The 17044-nt window shown below is 35.2% G+C and overlaps 1 protein-coding gene across 2 annotated transcripts in view; it reads left to right on the forward strand.

The window, feature by feature from the left end:
- Positions 1-17044, forward strand: part of PTPN3 (protein tyrosine phosphatase non-receptor type 3) — a 97930-nt gene that overhangs the window by 23574 nt on the left and 57312 nt on the right. For both annotated transcript variants that reach the window (XM_059836170.1, XM_059836171.1), the window contains exons 7-10: positions 1841-1961; positions 6279-6366; positions 12166-12254; positions 16957-17020. In XM_059836170.1, coding sequence (XP_059692153.1) covers positions 1841-1961; positions 6279-6366; positions 12166-12254; positions 16957-17020 — 362 coding nt within the window. The remainder of the gene's footprint in view (positions 1-1840; positions 1962-6278; positions 6367-12165; positions 12255-16956; positions 17021-17044) is intronic.

The raw sequence follows: 17044 nt of genomic DNA on the forward strand, positions 1-17044 counted from the left end.
TTGCCGTCTTTAGAGAAGGTAAAACTATGGTAAAAAATATTTTTACCTAATGCAAATAAAATCCAAGTGGACAATTACATTGTCTTATTCCTGGCAATCTGGTCTCTTCCCATTGAGAAGAATGTAATTCAAGCTAGCTGCAACAAACCTTAAAAATGTAGACTGTGTCATACAAAAGATGGGTTGTGTTAATGGATAATAAAGGAAAAAGTCTTCAATCAATTACTGTCATCTGTAAAATTGTGTGGTTTATTTTTAGTTTTTAAGTTTTTATTTTTTGGTTTTATTGTAATTGTCTTAGCCTTAGTCTTGGCAGAGACTTGGACTCTTGTTAATTTATAGATATTGCTGAAAATTATTTCAGTTTCTTGTTATTCTTCTGGATCTTATGTCTTGGGCTTTTTAGCTTTTGTTTTCTTATTCAGAGATATATTATTTGACAGAAGTGTTCAAATATGTGTTTTGGTTCTAATGGTAAATATTTAGTCTTTTGCGAGCCATTTTGCTAACTAATTTATAAGTCAGGCTACCTTTAAAAAAAAAGGCTAAGCATTGCAGGAACATCTGAATTCAAAATAAATTACTTACTGTTTATAATAAGTATGGTCTTTAACTTTTAGTTGAGGGGCTTTCTATGCTGAATTGTTTGCAGTCTATACAAGTACTTTCTTTTGTGTTAATTTACAAGCTATACAAATAACTTCTGGGAAGCTTTGATGCTTTATAATAACTACTTCACGTTCCTTAGGGAAAAAGCAGATTAGTGATTTTCTTAAACATACCATAATTTTTTGGGTTTAATCTCTTCAACTGTTTCATGAAAACACAGATTTCATGAAATACAGGGTTTGAATTACTTGCTTAATTGAAACTAGGTAAATTTGTGGCAAATAAGCAAGTAGTTTATTTGAAGCAACCTCCTTGCTGCCCCAAACTTTGCATCTTTATGATAAGTAAAAGGTTTGTGTATGTTTTCCAGGATATAAACTTATGCTGACCTAGGTTTTCAAGAAAACTTGCATAGACTGAGGCTATAAACTTATGATCATTTATACTTTCATTTCTTTTCAGATATACCACCAACTGTGGATAAGAATTAGCTTTTATCTAGTAACAATTTAAAAATATCTACTAATTAATATAATTTTTGAAGAGATAAAGTTTTAGGGACTTCTTTTTTAATAGTTTATTTGGCTGTAAACATATATTTATGGTAACAGCTTAGTAATGTTATGTGTAAATCAGCAGTTATTTCTCGTGCTTTATTAAGTAACTGAGGCAAGTTACTGAGTAACTCAGCTGAGGCAAGATTAACAATTGAGTTGTTAGGACAGAGCCACACTTGGTAGTTTGAACAATTTTTACCTGACAGTGTGAAGAGTAGATGCTTTCTAGGCGACAGATCTTGTTGAAGACTTCTAATATGTTATAGTCAAGTAAATGTATATCAAATTGATTTTACTTGCCATCTCTTACTGAAGCAATTGGGTTTCCTCTAATGTTACAGTACTGCACATCTGTGCCGACATGGCATGTAATGCCTGTCTGGTGGTGTTACAGCTTGTGATGCAAAAGTGGTGCTATAAAAGTAACTACATAAAGTACTAAGTCATTCAGTGCCTGAGATTATAGTTATGGTAAGCGTATTTTGAAAAAAAATATTTCTTCACTGATGTCATACAGTTCCCTGTGTTCAATACTGGTTGTCTGTTGGGAAATAATTCGTAATTCCTGCATTTCCCCATATGTGTACGTGTTTTAATGCGGAGAAGGAACTCCTTCTAAATAATAATCAATTAACTATGAAAACTTTGTGTATGTGTTTCTTGTTTCCTAACAGCACAACTTGGAGACTATAATGCTTCAGTACATCATTCAGGATATCTGTCAAATTACAACTTTATACCAGAGCAGAACAAAGATTTTCTTACCAAAGTAGAATCGCTACATGAGCAACACAGGTAATGTTAACTTTTAGTTCTCTCTCACCTCTTGAGGCTTTTAAAGAAATAAGATGCCAAAAGGAAGACTCATTCTTAGTAGTTTCAGTACAACAGACAGTTTTATTTCATATAGCTTTTATTAAATGAAATATTTGGTTTTATCATGTAGGTGCTAGACTAATCATATTCAGAGTATGATGCCAATGTGTTAAAACGTTTAAATAAATAAATAGCTATATCAACCAGTAGATCAGTTAGCATTATACATTATTAATAGCAACCATAGAACGCTGTACTAAATTTTTGAGGGTTTTTTTGGATCAAGGACATTTGACCATTTTCAAAATCCTATAGGTTCTTTTGTGTCTATCTATGGAGGAAAAAAAAAAAAAAACCTTTGATTAACATTGTGCTCTCTCTCCTGTCTCCTGAGTGTAATAGAAAGGCTACATTAGATTATTCCAGTCAGTCCGCTGCTAATTACTCTTTCTGACCCTGCTGATTTGTCTCTTGTAAGACTGCAGCTTTAGAATTAGTAGTGTTGATCAGATACTCACAAGCTGAATGCAAATATGCCAACCTAAGAAATTGTCTGTGAGCATTTGAGCAAATGAAATCCAAATCTGTATGGACTTGTTCTCTCTGTCTGTATCTTTAGTGCAGCAGAGCTAGTTCCCTGCTTTCCTAGTTTCTTAGGTTTATACCCTAAAATATCTCCATTTTCATCTCCCCCTGATAGTCCTTGACTTTTTGTGTCATCTTTCAGTACTGTCACCTCTCCCTCTTGTTTCTTTACTGCTAGTGGGTGTAGTGAGTAGTTCTGAACTTCATGTGTACTGCCTAGCAGTCCAAAACATACACATTCCTTTGTCATTTATGGGGCGAAAGAGAGAGAACCACTGAACACTAACTGCAACCATTCCCTTTGTGTAAGAACTAATCTGGACTGCTTTCCTAGCAGTTCATGTTCAGGAACACAACAGCTGAGGCCTCTACTCCTTCCAAATTAATTTGCTGTTTCCAGTAGGCTCAGAAGTTTTTAGAGGGGGACTTGTAGACAGGCATGAATAAATCTGCTTGTCTTTAGGAAGCAATCGTCTCAGAGACCACTGAGGGAAGATTCTGAAGAGTCTTGGAGTGGTTGGGTTGAACTCATGTATTTAGTGCTATCATAGACAGAGATATAAAACTGGTTATGTTCTGCAGAGAAAAGACTAGAAGTTACCATTGGTCCAGACAAAGGTGTGGTGGAGTCTGTTGGAAAGACTCCTTTCTTTTCTGGGTCCTTCCAGTGAAACAGATGCTTTCATTGAGTGGTTTTGGTAAAGTGAAGCCTTGATGACTGAGAAGTTTAACCTCTGTATTTGAATTCACACAGGTGGTGGTAATTGAAGTTCTGAATAAAAATACTTGAGTAGACTGGACTGGGAAAAATGTTTCTTTATTGTTTTAACACCTTTTTTGAAACTTAACTCTTCAGGCTGATTTATTTCAGAATGCAGGAGGAGACAGACAAATTATTGTATATCCTGGCAGTATTTCTTGCATCCTCCTTTGGCATTCATAGTGAATACTTACATCTGAGACATGGTTTTGACTAGATCAGTGCCAGGAACATACTTGACACTAATTGTTCTAGTGTTCAACAGGCCTTCTGAGAAGGAAAGACAGAATGGGAGAATTTATGTTCTTACAATTTGAGGAGAAAATGTTGTTTTGGAATGAGATTTCTGCTGATCTGGAGTAAATAGTATTTGCTGTAGACCGTATGTAAATTATTATGCCTTTTAAATTGGCATTCTTAGGTTACAGGAGTGCAAAGCCAGCCCTATAAACATTTATCCTTTTTCATTCTTTAGTGTCTATCTTTTGGGAAACTTTCACAAAGGAAAATTAAAAGGCTGGAATTGCTGAAACACGGTACAGACTTGAGAAGCCATGTTATGTCTTGTATGTTGTAGCTCAATGCAAGGTTTGTTTTAGCTAGTTTTTATGTTGTTTTGCAAAATCTGAGAAAGTAGTTCTGTGAACATGTTCATATCAGACATTATTCAGTGGACAGTAAGTAGCTGTTGAGAAAGCAACTGTTGTCACATTGAACTGGTATAGCTTCAGAAATTTTCCTTGTGTTCATCCCTAAATTCATATGGGGATTTTTCTGTATGTAGTTTGTTCTAACAAGGTTTTCTTACCCTTTTTTTGCGTAGTGCATAAGCAGCCTGAGGTCTTAGGATGCGGATATTATGCAAATTGGTAATGTTTTTGTAGTGGTCACTAGATATAGCCATCGGTTTAAGGAGAAGTATGTATTTGAAACTTCGTATGATGCTTATATTCCAGGTGATGTTTGTTAGCCCTTGTGTATCAACAGCTATAAAAACTGGAAGGAGACACTGAGGCTGGTTTCCTCTTGCCTGTTTATCTCACCAAGTAACTACCACCTGCTTAGGAACCTCAAGGTTTCATTTCATCTCTAATTGAGTACGGAGGTGTAGCAACAACAAGAAAAAAACCTGTCTCTGCTGAGATACTTTTTCTTGTTGGCCCTTCAAGACACAAGGCTTGGTCTGGTGTAGATGGTGTATGCAAACTGAGAATTAAAATCTACAGGCATATCATGTTGGTATGCAACAGACTTTCCCCAGCTTTCTGAACAAAGTTCTTGATCAAAATTTAAAAAATAAAAATAATGTATTCTTGGAAACATATTCAGCATCCTTTTATATAATAAAATAGTAGTTTTGTGGGTTTTTTCTCTATGTTTCTGACACAGTGAAAGACATAAAGTCTACTAATATTTTTCAAAATCAAGGTGACAGTAGTCACTGTAGATGTACATCTGAGTAAGCAGTTTGTCTCAGGATTATGACAAACAGCTCTTTTTTTGTCTTTGCTCTTTTTTTCGATATTGTGACATCCTCAAGCCACACTGCTGGCAATGGCTTTCCAGTTCAAGGTAACTTTCAGTTTCATGTAATATTTCCTAGAGTGGTTGTTTCCGGGCATAGTATTTTGATGGCCTGGAATTTGAAAGGATGGATATTAATTGGAAGTAATAGATGTCCACCTTTTGAGGTAAAGCCCCTTTTAAAAATGAAGATTGCTGCCTTATGTGGAATGCCTATGTATCTGGAGTTCTTAACACAACACAATGTTATGTCAGCTTTTTACAGATTGTATTTAAATTGCATTTGATTAACGTAATTTTATAAGTGTCATTTTGGAGGCTCACCTAGCAAAGAGTTGTTTTTACCTGCACTTAGTTGCAGATATGATAGGATGGTATCAGATGTCTTTTCTACTTAGATGTGTGTAGATATTACACATGTCCCTCAGCCTCTGTTCTTACAGTTACTCGAACACGCTGTAGTGCCTGAATTGCTGATCTGTGCTGTGAGACCGGGATCGCTGTGGGCACAGCACAATGTCAGTAGGCTATGGCAGATTCCAGGTTAGAGCTGTCTCTTGTCTGATCGGTTCTTTATTGGTCTTTGTCCTGCAATTTATTGGAAGGGGCTACTTTTGTTATCATGCCTACAGGAATCTTGTTTAGGCCGCATTGCATTCCTCTCAGGTGAATAATTAGTAGGCTGCATGGGAGAACAAGCTAGGTAGGGATTACTGTTGGACTCTTTGGTTTTTAAAACTCCTGGTAGATTCCATGTAGCCCTTCCGTGAAGAGATATAATCTGTTTATTTGGGGTGTGGGGATTTTTGAGTTTTTGTCTCTTGGGACAAAAAAGTCTCAGAATCATAGAAGCTTTCAAGACGACCAGAAGATAGAATCCTTGTAAGTCTTGCAGTACATTTCACATCTAGCAGCGGGAGAAAGAAGTATTTTAGGACTTACAGATTATAGATAAACTCAGATGTCTTTTCCTTGGTGAGTTTCATAACTTCAACATATTTAATATTCTTTCTCCCCCTCATTTTTTAGAACATTCCTGCTTCTAATCTTTCTTCTAAATTACTTCCTTCTGAGAGACTATGCAATATACAATATTTACAGATACAGCTTCTTGTTATAAAGGAAGCTTTTATAGGGGAATCGTTTCCTCATCCCTTTAAACAAAACAGATTCAAATGATTTTTGTAAAAAGAACTGGTCCAGAATGGCTAAGGTAATAACATAATGTATAATTTGCTTGGGCTTTGAGAGGAGTTTAGTAGGGCCTTCACCAGTGAAGAACTTGCAGCACTTGTTAATGAGGTTTATTTGTCAGATACCGGGCTGTGGGATTCTTCTGTTTTTCTGCATTTGGAATAAATATAATATCATGTCTTTTTATTTTTGACTATGGTCCATATATATTTTTTTTTTCTCCCCTCTTTTAGTGGCCTCAAGCAATCTGAAGCAGAGTCCTGCTACATAAATATAGCACGAACACTTGAATTCTATGGAGTGGAATTGCACAGTGGTAGAGTATGTTTACATTGTGATTTTTCACTTTAAAAAAAAAAAATGTGTTTTTTTTTACATGAACTTAATAGCAGTAAAAGCAGTAGCATTTAATATTGACTTTATCATGTGTTGTTTTTAATTAAAGAGTTGGGTAATTTTTCAATAATTTCTGTGTAACATAGGTGCTGGAATTTCAACCAAATAAGCTAGATCTTCTCAAAAGAGTAAGAAAATATTTTTAAAATAATTTGTTTCAATACTGCAATATATTTTACTTAATAATTTTACTAAAGCTTATGAATGTCTTAGCATGAAAGAAAATGAATGCTCTGTTTAGTGCTATGGTGTAGTTGGCAGGTGTTTTAAGAGTTTACTTTCTCTGAATTTCTAACACAGTGTTAAGAATGTAGAGATATTTTTTATTTATTCCTGTATTCCCTGACTCCAGGCTAAATCTAAGCAGTATTTAACATCGTGGAAGATGACCACTAAAAATGTATTTGAAATCTTTCAGATACAAGGTGTGCATTGATAAGAAACATGTCCTAGTATTTCACTGGCTACTGGGATTTAATTGTTTGATTACACTAGCTGTCTGAGATGAATCCCAAACTACTTTTTTTTATTGCATCCTAGTGTGCAAGTTACCATTTGTGCTTTTATGTAATAGCAAATTATTTTGACATAAAGCTTGTAGTATAAAACTTAATGAAGTGTAGTGCAGATGATTGATTTACTAATGAAGATGACTACTGTTTTTCCTAACATTTTTCTGAGTTTTGTTAATAATCCTGACACAGAATTTTAATGAAAAAATCATCACTTTCTGTAATGATGGAAGAGATAAATGTAATTTTTTTCCTTAAGCTTGATGTTTTCTTCTGTTTTTTCTTTATGCTACCACAAATAAGTGAGTGTTACATTAGATTTCTAAGAATTCCTAAAATACTCCTGTATAAAGCCACTGTAATTACATTCATATTCATGAAATTCAATGCTCAAACAGTAGAGGCCTTTTTTAAGGATGGGGAAAAGTGCAAAGGAAAGGAAATAATTGAAGTGATCAAAATATGAACTGTCTATGCTCATACCATCCAATACGAGTATCAGCGGAGGCAACTGTTATGTGACAACTTAAAGGTGATCAGATATCTTGGTTCATATGCATTGGTTGTGGGTAAGTAATCTAGGATACGTGAACAAATTTCTTATGTTCTTGTCTCTTCTGACAATGTAAAAGCCTTCCCAATTTCTAATAAGGTGATTACCTTTAAATTGTAAATGGGCATCTGATTTAATCTGACTTAGTCTAGGTTCATTGTCTGTCCGTTGGGTCATCTGTCACCTTTCTGCTGTATTGAAGAACCCTTTACTGTCACACTTGAGATTTCCCTAGATGCAATTAACTTGATCAGTCTATGCCTTTTAACTTCTGTCGTAGCCTAGTATTTTAATAAGCCAATTTAAGTTCCAAGACTTTCACCAAGCTATTCTCTTAATATTCATAGGATGCTGTTTCTAAAAGTTCTTCAATTTCCAACATCCTTCCTCAGTTGTAGGCCACTGAACTACGTGCAGGATGTCAGTAGTGGTCATATCAGTGCCAAGTAGTGAGGATAGTTTAGAGTGGGTTCAGACATTTTCAGCTAAATAAATTTCATTGTGGTGTATGCTCTATTTGAGTAGAAATACCTTCTGGAGATATCTGCTTAAACAGTGTATTTTTTTTTTTTTCGCCAGTGCATTGTTTCATATTTAATGACCTGGGGCTCACAGTTTGTCAAAATATTAGTCATGAGCCCCTACTCTTCCTGACACCAAACTGTATGATCTAAATCAAATGGAGTACAAATTTGAATCAAAGCCTTCTCTATTCCATGCTGCTAAGATGCAGACAGTCTTGCTACTGTTTCAATCCAAATTAGTATTTTTATCTCAATTCAATTTTTTTAAGGATGAAAATATTTGAAGTGGTGTGTTTTTTCTACCACTTGAACTGAACATCTAGGCAATTAGAAGCTGCTAGGAAGAAAATAGAAAGCAAAATAGAAAATGTCATGACACCTTTTAAATCTGTGTTTTGATACAATTTGAATGTGAGCTTTGTTCTTCCTCTCCCTTACTTATCTCAAAGTGGGTAATGGAATAAGAAAAATACAGAGAAGGATAACAATCATGAATGTTTTAAGTAAAAGCCTTCTGTAGCAGGTGAACAGCATGGAGAACATGAATAACAATTTTTACTTTTTTTCTTTGCTTTGGTAGTAGTAAAAGATTTAAGGGGCTTCAGTCTTCCTGGAAAGAGACAGGTTTAAGCAAAAGGAACTTTTTCCATATGGCTGCAATTGAACTGTGGGGATTACTGCTATTTTAATGGATGACCAAGGTGAAATAGGTATCGAGCTGTTAGGCAGTTCAGTAGAAGAATGATTCACTGGAGTCTATTAAACATCCAAAAAGCTTCTGATCCAGGAAATCCTCTAGCTGTAAATCGCCAGAAGCTGAGAAGGGGGGTTATTAGTAGAGGTGTGATTGGTTGTCTCTGGAGTTTTGTACTTGCAAAACATCGGTTACAAGTCATTGTTTGGACTGAATGCCATGAGGCAAACCTTTCAACCAAGACATTATCATTGATTATGCTCCTGAAGGCTTATAAGAAAAGTGACAGCACTGGATTATATCAGAGTGGACATTCTCAGCATTGTCTTCTGGTAAATAGTCTTCCGTTTGCTGAGTGTTTTGCCTGTGCTGCAGCAGTCCTGCAAAAGAATACTCCTCAACATTTTTTCTCATCCGGTAGCCCGTGTTGGCTGTTAATGACACTTTTTTGAAGTTTGAAACAGTCTACTTCTGAAGTTTGTAGTGAAGGTTAGATACCTTCCCCCCCAATATGCTGCTGCTTCACAGAAGCTACCGTCTTATTACCCCAGTTTTGGCAGGGATGTTTGCCATGCCTCCTGTTATCCTCCCCTCACTTAGTACTGCTCTTAAATCACGCCTCCAGTTTTGTCAGATCCCAGTGTTTTGAACAGATCTAGCAGGGAGTAGTTAACCCGTGGCTTTTTGAAAGGCTTTATCTCTGTGGATCCTTATGATTCAGCCCTTTGCTGCTAAAATAGCCTTAGTCTTCTTAGATTGTGTATGGCAAAGGAACCAAGTAACACCTGTTTTTTATACTAATGGCCAAAAGAAGTTGTTGCCCCTGTGCTGATGGCTGAGAGTGGGATACTTTTGGGTAACGTTTCTTGAAGAACAGATGAATATCTAGTTTCCTTAATTTTAATGTTTTACGGTACAAAGTTAAATACTTTGCAGAAGTCAAGTGTCAGCTTTCTTTTTAGCAACTTGCTAAAAATGAAACTTCCATTAGTGAATTAATCTGAGCTCAGTTTTCATCTGCAAACACTTCTGCTTGTCTCTGAGGATAAATCTGAACTGTTAAAAATGTAATATTAAAAAATGAAATAGTATTAAGAAACTCAGGAGAGTGAATTCAATACCTTAAAACTGTGCTTGAGATTTCTTGAATTCCTAATCTCCTTCTGACTCTGGACCACTATCTAGACTATAATCTGATGTTAACTCATCTTTCATTTTTACTCAGAGAGACGAAGGTAGGAAATTTGTAGAATCAATATTTTCATGTCTACAAAAATCCAGATGGTAATTGTAAATGAAATAAAATGTGAATCAGTATTTAATTAGCTAAATGCCTGGCAAGATGATTTTTCTTTAAATTTTTTTATGATTGTCTCTATAAAGGAACAGGTAAAAAGAAAAGTATATGCATGTTATTTCTCAGTTGTGCAATTTAACAGCATAGATGTTTTGAAAGGGGAAATAACTGCACATCTACATCATGTTTCTTTTGAGAGACCCTCTTTCTTTATGCTAGTCCAAAGTCTTGGTTTTGGATTTCTTAGGTTGAACACAAGAGAATTAATTGTAACAAATAGCATGGGAGGTTAGTGTTTTGGACTGGGGCAGAGCGGGGTGGGCAACGAACTTTGTTCTGACAAAGCTCCCAGAGAAAATACAGTAGTTTAGCCTAATTAATCCCTATCAAGTGTTTAGCTAATCCTTATTTCAGCTAAATCATGTAGGTTTTCATCTTTTTCTCCTAAAGCTGTTTTTTCTTCACACTATTGATTTTTTTTTTTTTTTAAAGCAGGAACCTGGAGTAAGCTCCAAGTGCTAATAATACAGGTTTCTGTCCTGCTTTAGGTTGGCTGTATCATGGCAGGAGCAGCTAAATTACATGCAATTCATCTCCTGAAATACCTCAGTTTTCTCGCCAAGTATTAAAATAAAGGGGTGTCAGTTCTGAATTCCTGTAATATGCTGGCATAAACTGGCAGTTCGGGAGCTTCTTCTGATGGAGATTCAACCAGCTCTCCTAGCAGCAGTTCTTGGCAAAGTGGGGCAGCAGGTTGCTGAGGATTATTAATAATTTCAGATGATTCTGGGCTACCTTCATGTTAAGTGTATTTGGACTGCTACCTACCTAGTGATTTTCTTTTATTATACGCTCAGAGATAAAACTGGTATTCCTCTCATCTTGTCAGTATTCAGTGTTAATACACTATGTATTAAATAGGTTATGCTCATTCTCTATGAGCTGCTGTGGTACTTCACTGGAGGTTTATAAGTTATGCTGCAAATTAGGTTCAGCTTCATTCATTCATATGCCTGTAACATGCTTCTATTCAACTATTTTTAAAGGATTTATTGTAGACTTTCCACAGTATTGTTAGAGCACATGCTATCTGTTCTATTCTTCTGTACCTTACTAATACAAAGAAATTGGGATTGGACATAGACGAAAACTGTATATTAACTGAGCATAGACTACCATCTAGAGGAGCAGCTAAGCTACTGACGGCTTTAAGAGAATCCATTACCCTTGGCCATCCTTTACAAAATAGTCTGAAACTACTTTTGAGTCAAACCTGATGTTTTAACCAGTGGCTTCTACACTTACATGTAGATTTATGCATGTGTTCAGTTCTGTTTAGAAATTTCTGTAATGATGTATTAGTATGTGTTGAACATAGAGAGATAGGAAGCCAAGATTTGTAATTTCTATAACATCAGTTTGGGTTTGGACTCAAACTGACCATTCAGCATCCTTTCCTTCCCACTCCCCCCCCGCTTTTTTTTTTTCTTTCCAACTCAAGTGTTTCCTTATACGTAAGCATGTGTATCCTCTTGAGTATCTCAATATGTATAAAGGATTGTAAATTTATGGATGCATTTTTCCAGTTGAGCATGTTAAGCTAATGCACAGTTTTTGTTTTAGTTAACAATGGATTCAGTTTAGTGCATCAAATATTCATGTACACATGAATATTCCTCTAGCATACTCTCGTATGCAGAATTGTGGTCTTTGCTGGTAAAACCTTTTTGGAAAAAATAAGGAATTATTTCCTTTGTCTTTTTAAACAGCTTAGAATTAAGACATTTGTGTTCAGTTCCCAAAATTCTGTGACATTTACCTGATTGATCTTGGGAAGTACTTCAACTTCTATCCCATGGTTAAATTAATAACGCTGGACTTGAAACTTTAGTCTCTTACTACACTATCTAGTGTAGTAAGATGAATATTACAACTTGTTTTAATGAGTGGGAGTTTCTAATACCTAGTAGATAACATTGAAGGAAAGAGATGAATGAGAAAAAAAAAAAAATCCAAATATGTGATTGAATTTTTGCCTCAGTAGTAACAATTTAAGAATAGAAAACTTGGAAATTAATTTATAAGTAGATAAATGAGAATGACACAAACTGCATCTGTGTTTTTACAGTATTTTTCTTTTGCAGGATCTCCATAATCTAGATCTCATGATTGGGATTGCATCCAGTGGAATTGCTGTATATAGAAAACTCATCTGCACAAGCTTCTATCCCTGGTAAATTCCTTTACTAGTAAAGAAATATGTCTGGTGTTTTCAATCTTATTTCCATTTGCTTTACCATTATTATGTCTTTTTTTTTTTTTAAATCAGTATTACTAGTAAAGCTCAGCAGCTAATAGTCTGATCATTTTATCCCATCATTCAGCACAAAGGTATTTGCTTCTCAGAAAAGAAATGTAAAATGAGTTATTTGGAGTTTCAGATTTACTGGAGCTAGGATAATATAATTTAGACAAATTTTTATATGTCATCAAACAAGGCTGTATAATGTTAACAGGTTTTGGAGTCTCTGTGGGAGAGACCTTTGCATTATTCCATGATACTGAAAACATTAGGATGCATGACAGTGCTGTAGAAAATAACCTCTACGAAGAAGCAATGTGCACAAGATGTCTAATGTGAATGATATTAGAAATTAGTTAAGATATAATCATTTATAGTATTTATGTGCTTTGTTATTTATACCGTACTAAAAATGATAACATAAATTAGAAATTACATGGAGGCTGGGCCTTTCCTTAAAGTTTTTGGGTTGGATCAGAAAGAATTTTTCCCAGTCTTTCTTTTTTAAAATAAGTATAAATTCGTTTTGTATACTTGATAAAGTATAGCTTTATCATGTTCTGCAAAATTTCCTCATATAATTTGTAACAGTTTTTCTGGAGAACGTTTTCTTAATCATGACAGAAAAGTGCATTCTAATAGGTTGTACTTGCTCGTTGCTCCTTAATTATATAAAAAGGTGCTTAGCAATATTCCTTAAATACTCGAGTCATTCCATCCTTTCCTTATGAACCCAACCTAACAGGTATTTCTTATGGGAAAGCAATAAAATAGGTTTCAGTTTATTTTTAGTGGAAAAGGTATTGCACTGTCTCTGGATTTTTCTTTTTTCTTTGCAATGAATTGTCTTTCAACTCACTTGGATGTACTGTAACCATCCTAAATGTATGTCAATAATGCTTTCATACAGCACAGTGACATCTTGTATTTTTCCATCTCAAATGCACACTAAAGCATAAAAGGATTTTATCTTTTATCTTTGTGCCCCGAGCTCTGCCCTTTCATATGTCAATCTCAGCTTCTTTAAACAGCTGCAGGTTTTAAAAACTGTCAGCTGGAGGCACATTTTCTGTCTTCTGCAAGTCCTGTTGTGCCAACTTAGTGACCTAAGGTATAAATGGATTATAGTAATCCTGAAAACCAATAGTGATGGCATTTTAAAAACCAGGACTATATGATTTTTAGGGAAGGGAAAGAGACCTTTATAGCTTGCAAGACAGGAATCCACAACTTCCTGTGCTTCTTTGACTCCTGGAGAGCACAGAGAACTAAAACACATGCTAAAACATCATTTACAAAAACCTGTTCTCATTTGCAAAAAGAAATGGAGGGAAAAAAACCCCACGGATTTTTCACTGCAGATAATTTCCACTCTAAAATATGAGGTTTAGGCAGCAATATTTTCAGCTGATAGCTAATGCAATTGTTCCAAGCTTTCCTACTCTCTCTCTAAAAATATCTTCTCAACTTGAAAGGAGCAAAAGCTCACTACATAGGGGATAACTTTTTGGTATTTTATTTCTGGCTTCTTGAATGAGTTAGTCATAATTCTTCATGCGTGTCCATTGCCTGCCCCCTGAAAACAAGAAAACAAGAAAAGTCACCAGAGCAGATTAGCCTGTGCTGTATTTGTAGTGTACACGTCCAATTTCTTTTTAGACCTCAAAGCAGGATTTATTCCTGTACTGCCTGGAGTTTTAATGTATCTTGGCTGGGCTGAAGGTGTGCAGGTAAGGAGATTCCTTACAGAACAGTATATGCCTGAGAATGCAAAAAAAACCCATTCAGATAATTGAAATAGTATTTAGGCTTTTTATGTAACACCATTTGTAGTAAGTAGTTTTTCCTATGGGCTGAGCAAGCTTCACCATAAACGTGGTAGAACTCAAGGTGGCAGCAAACACCATCAAAGCACTCTTTCCAAACTAAGTAAAATACTGTGCAGCATTAGTGGATGACAACAATACAACTATGCCATATGGTAGTAGTCAAAGGGGACCAAAAGTTTCCAGGAACAGGCAAAAGGAGGATTTTCAATCAAAGCAACCTATGTAAGGAGCTGACTGATCAGAAGCAATGCAAGTCAAGGCAGGTTTAAAAAATAATTCTGGATTTAACGCAGTATTTTTATATGCTCTGGAAAGCTATTCCTGGGGGTGCTCAAGTGTCTTGGGATAATTTCCAAATTCATTTTGCAGGTAAAATAATATCTTAATGGCAAAAACATACAAGCACTCTCTACATCAGCAGCGATTAAGGTTGGATTCAAGTGTATGCCATTTCTTTTGCTTTGAAAACTTCAGAGAAACTGCTAGAGGATTGCATTCTACATTGCTAGTTAAAATTTGAAAAACAACTCGACAGAGTCTTACATAGCAAATTTGACAGAACCTTTCCTGCTGAATCTTCCAATGGCAAAGTATAAGACTTTGTCAGCTATAGAAACATTTTTGCGTCAAGTCAAAAATACCAGCTGTTAGTACTAAGTACTAGGACAGAGCTGCCAATTCGATCAGAAATTAATAATTCTGTTGCCCACTAGGTGACAAATCTATTTTGAACCTTGTGAATGATAGGAAGACAGGACCCAAAAGATGTTTCATTATTAATATGCTACAAGTTTTGAGCATTTTACAAGTAAACCATGAGATTTAATCATTTGTGAGCCTTGTATAGTCACTGGACAGATTATTGGTGAGTGATAAGGGCAGCTGAGCCACCAGTTAGAATAAGAATAAATGCATTCTCTTCAGATCATGTTTTGGATGTGGCATCTTCAAGCACTTGTTAAATCTAAATCCTTTGATACCTTAATCTCTTGGATTTTTTGTGATTGTGCTGTATGCGAACATTCACTCAACTTATAGGCGTAACATTGCAAATGATTTTTAGTTAATGTTAAATAAAACTGTCAGATTAGCAAGTGTTCTTTGTCACTGAATTAAATAGGTTTAGTTGTACTTTAAGAAGAATGAATGGAATTGAGAGGGATGCTCTACTTAGAGGAGAGTCAAAATAAAGAGACTTAAAGCCCTGGTTTGACTTGAAGTGATTATGTGGTCATGCAGTGAATCATGTTTTTAAAAAAACATGTGGGGGAGGGGGGAAGAGGGAGACATTGAGAGAGTTTTGGTATTTTTGAATGTTGGCTACCTTTTTGTTGTTGGGTGGAGGGGTTTTTGCTTAGTCTGCAAGGTTAGTTTTCTGTGTCCTGCATTTTTGCTGGCTCTACATTAGGGTAAAACCAGACCATGTCAATGACTGTGTAAGCTGAGAACAATTTAGAAAACTCATTTCTTGAAGTTTAATCTAAGTCAAGAAATCTGTTAAGAAAGAACCAGAAATGCAAAACTTGAGTGATACTAAGGCAGAGTGGCACTAGGATTAAGAAAGGATTTATATATAAATGAATTAAAGTGCGTCTCTCTCATGGGCAGTGGGCAATGGATGCTATGCCATTGTCCCACTTGCTGGGAGTGATGCAAAACTGTGGTAAGAACTGAGGTAATCTTCAATATAGTTCATACCTGATGAGATCTAAGGTGCTGTGAAACATTATCAGTTGATGAGAATATTCTGGGACTTTTAGCAGCAACCTTCCAAAACCCTTTAATGGGGTGTAGATCACAGAACCACTAAGGTTGGAAAAGACTTGTAAGATCACCAAGTCCAACCATCAACTAACACTACCATGCCCGATGGTGGATTTTAGGCAGTCATGACTTGATCATACCTTAAATAGCTTTCCCAAGGCATCCATATGATTCTAGCTGATCATAGATTCCTTTTTCCAAAATGTTTAAGTTCTCAGTTATTGAAGTAGAAGTATTGTAGAGAAAAATTAAGTATTTTAGATAAGTCTTGTTTTGCTGTAGGAAGGTGTGTGGGTACCTAGAATTTTGTTTAATTTAGCAAAACTTATAAGCATATAATTAAAATGAAAACTGCTTGAGTACCAATTCCAACTGTAATCCTTACCTTAGAAAATCTTTATTCATACCATGTGTAGATAGAAAAGAGGTGTTCAATTCTATATAAAATTACTACATAAATTATGCAGCAATGTTAACAACTGAAGTGAAAAATATATTACACTCATTCTTACACTTTTCATCCTTCTACAATTAAGATTTTAACTACAATGTTTTAGTTATTCATACAAGTCCATGATTTTTTTCACATTATGAAGCAAATTCTGTTAAGTGTCTGGGAAATTTCAGATGTATGACCAACCTTGTCATGTCATTAGGGTCTTAAATTTTGTTCCTTTAGTCACACTTGTACGATTCTTAAGTTATACAAACTTGAGACATTTAACATTTGTGCGGCTTAGTAAAGGATGCCATCAAGTTTTTGCTGCAAGAATAGATTTGGTGGGAGAGAATTGCTATGTGAGCTATTTAAGGAGTAAATGAGGAAGAATCTCAATTTTTCAAAGACCTTTCCTTAGCTAAAATTTTTGCTTTGAGTTTCTTGACACCTATTTGCCACTCAACACAAGAGATGGCTGCATATTATTCATTGAATACTTAACAGTATAATCTTTTAGGCTTGGTGTACACAGTATTATTTTTCATTGTTTTGTTCCCTCTAAACATTGCTTAGTATTTTATAGTGTGTTTCTTTCTTTTAGGGTGAACATATTAAAAATTTCCTTTAAAAGGAAAAAGTTTTTTATACAACAACGGCAAAAACATGTAAGTAGTCCATTTCGTTTTGTT

Source organism: Gavia stellata, chromosome 3 (genome assembly GCF_030936135.1).
Source record: "Gavia stellata isolate bGavSte3 chromosome 3, bGavSte3.hap2, whole genome shotgun sequence".
Classification (NCBI taxonomy): domain Eukaryota; kingdom Metazoa; phylum Chordata; class Aves; order Gaviiformes; family Gaviidae; genus Gavia; species Gavia stellata.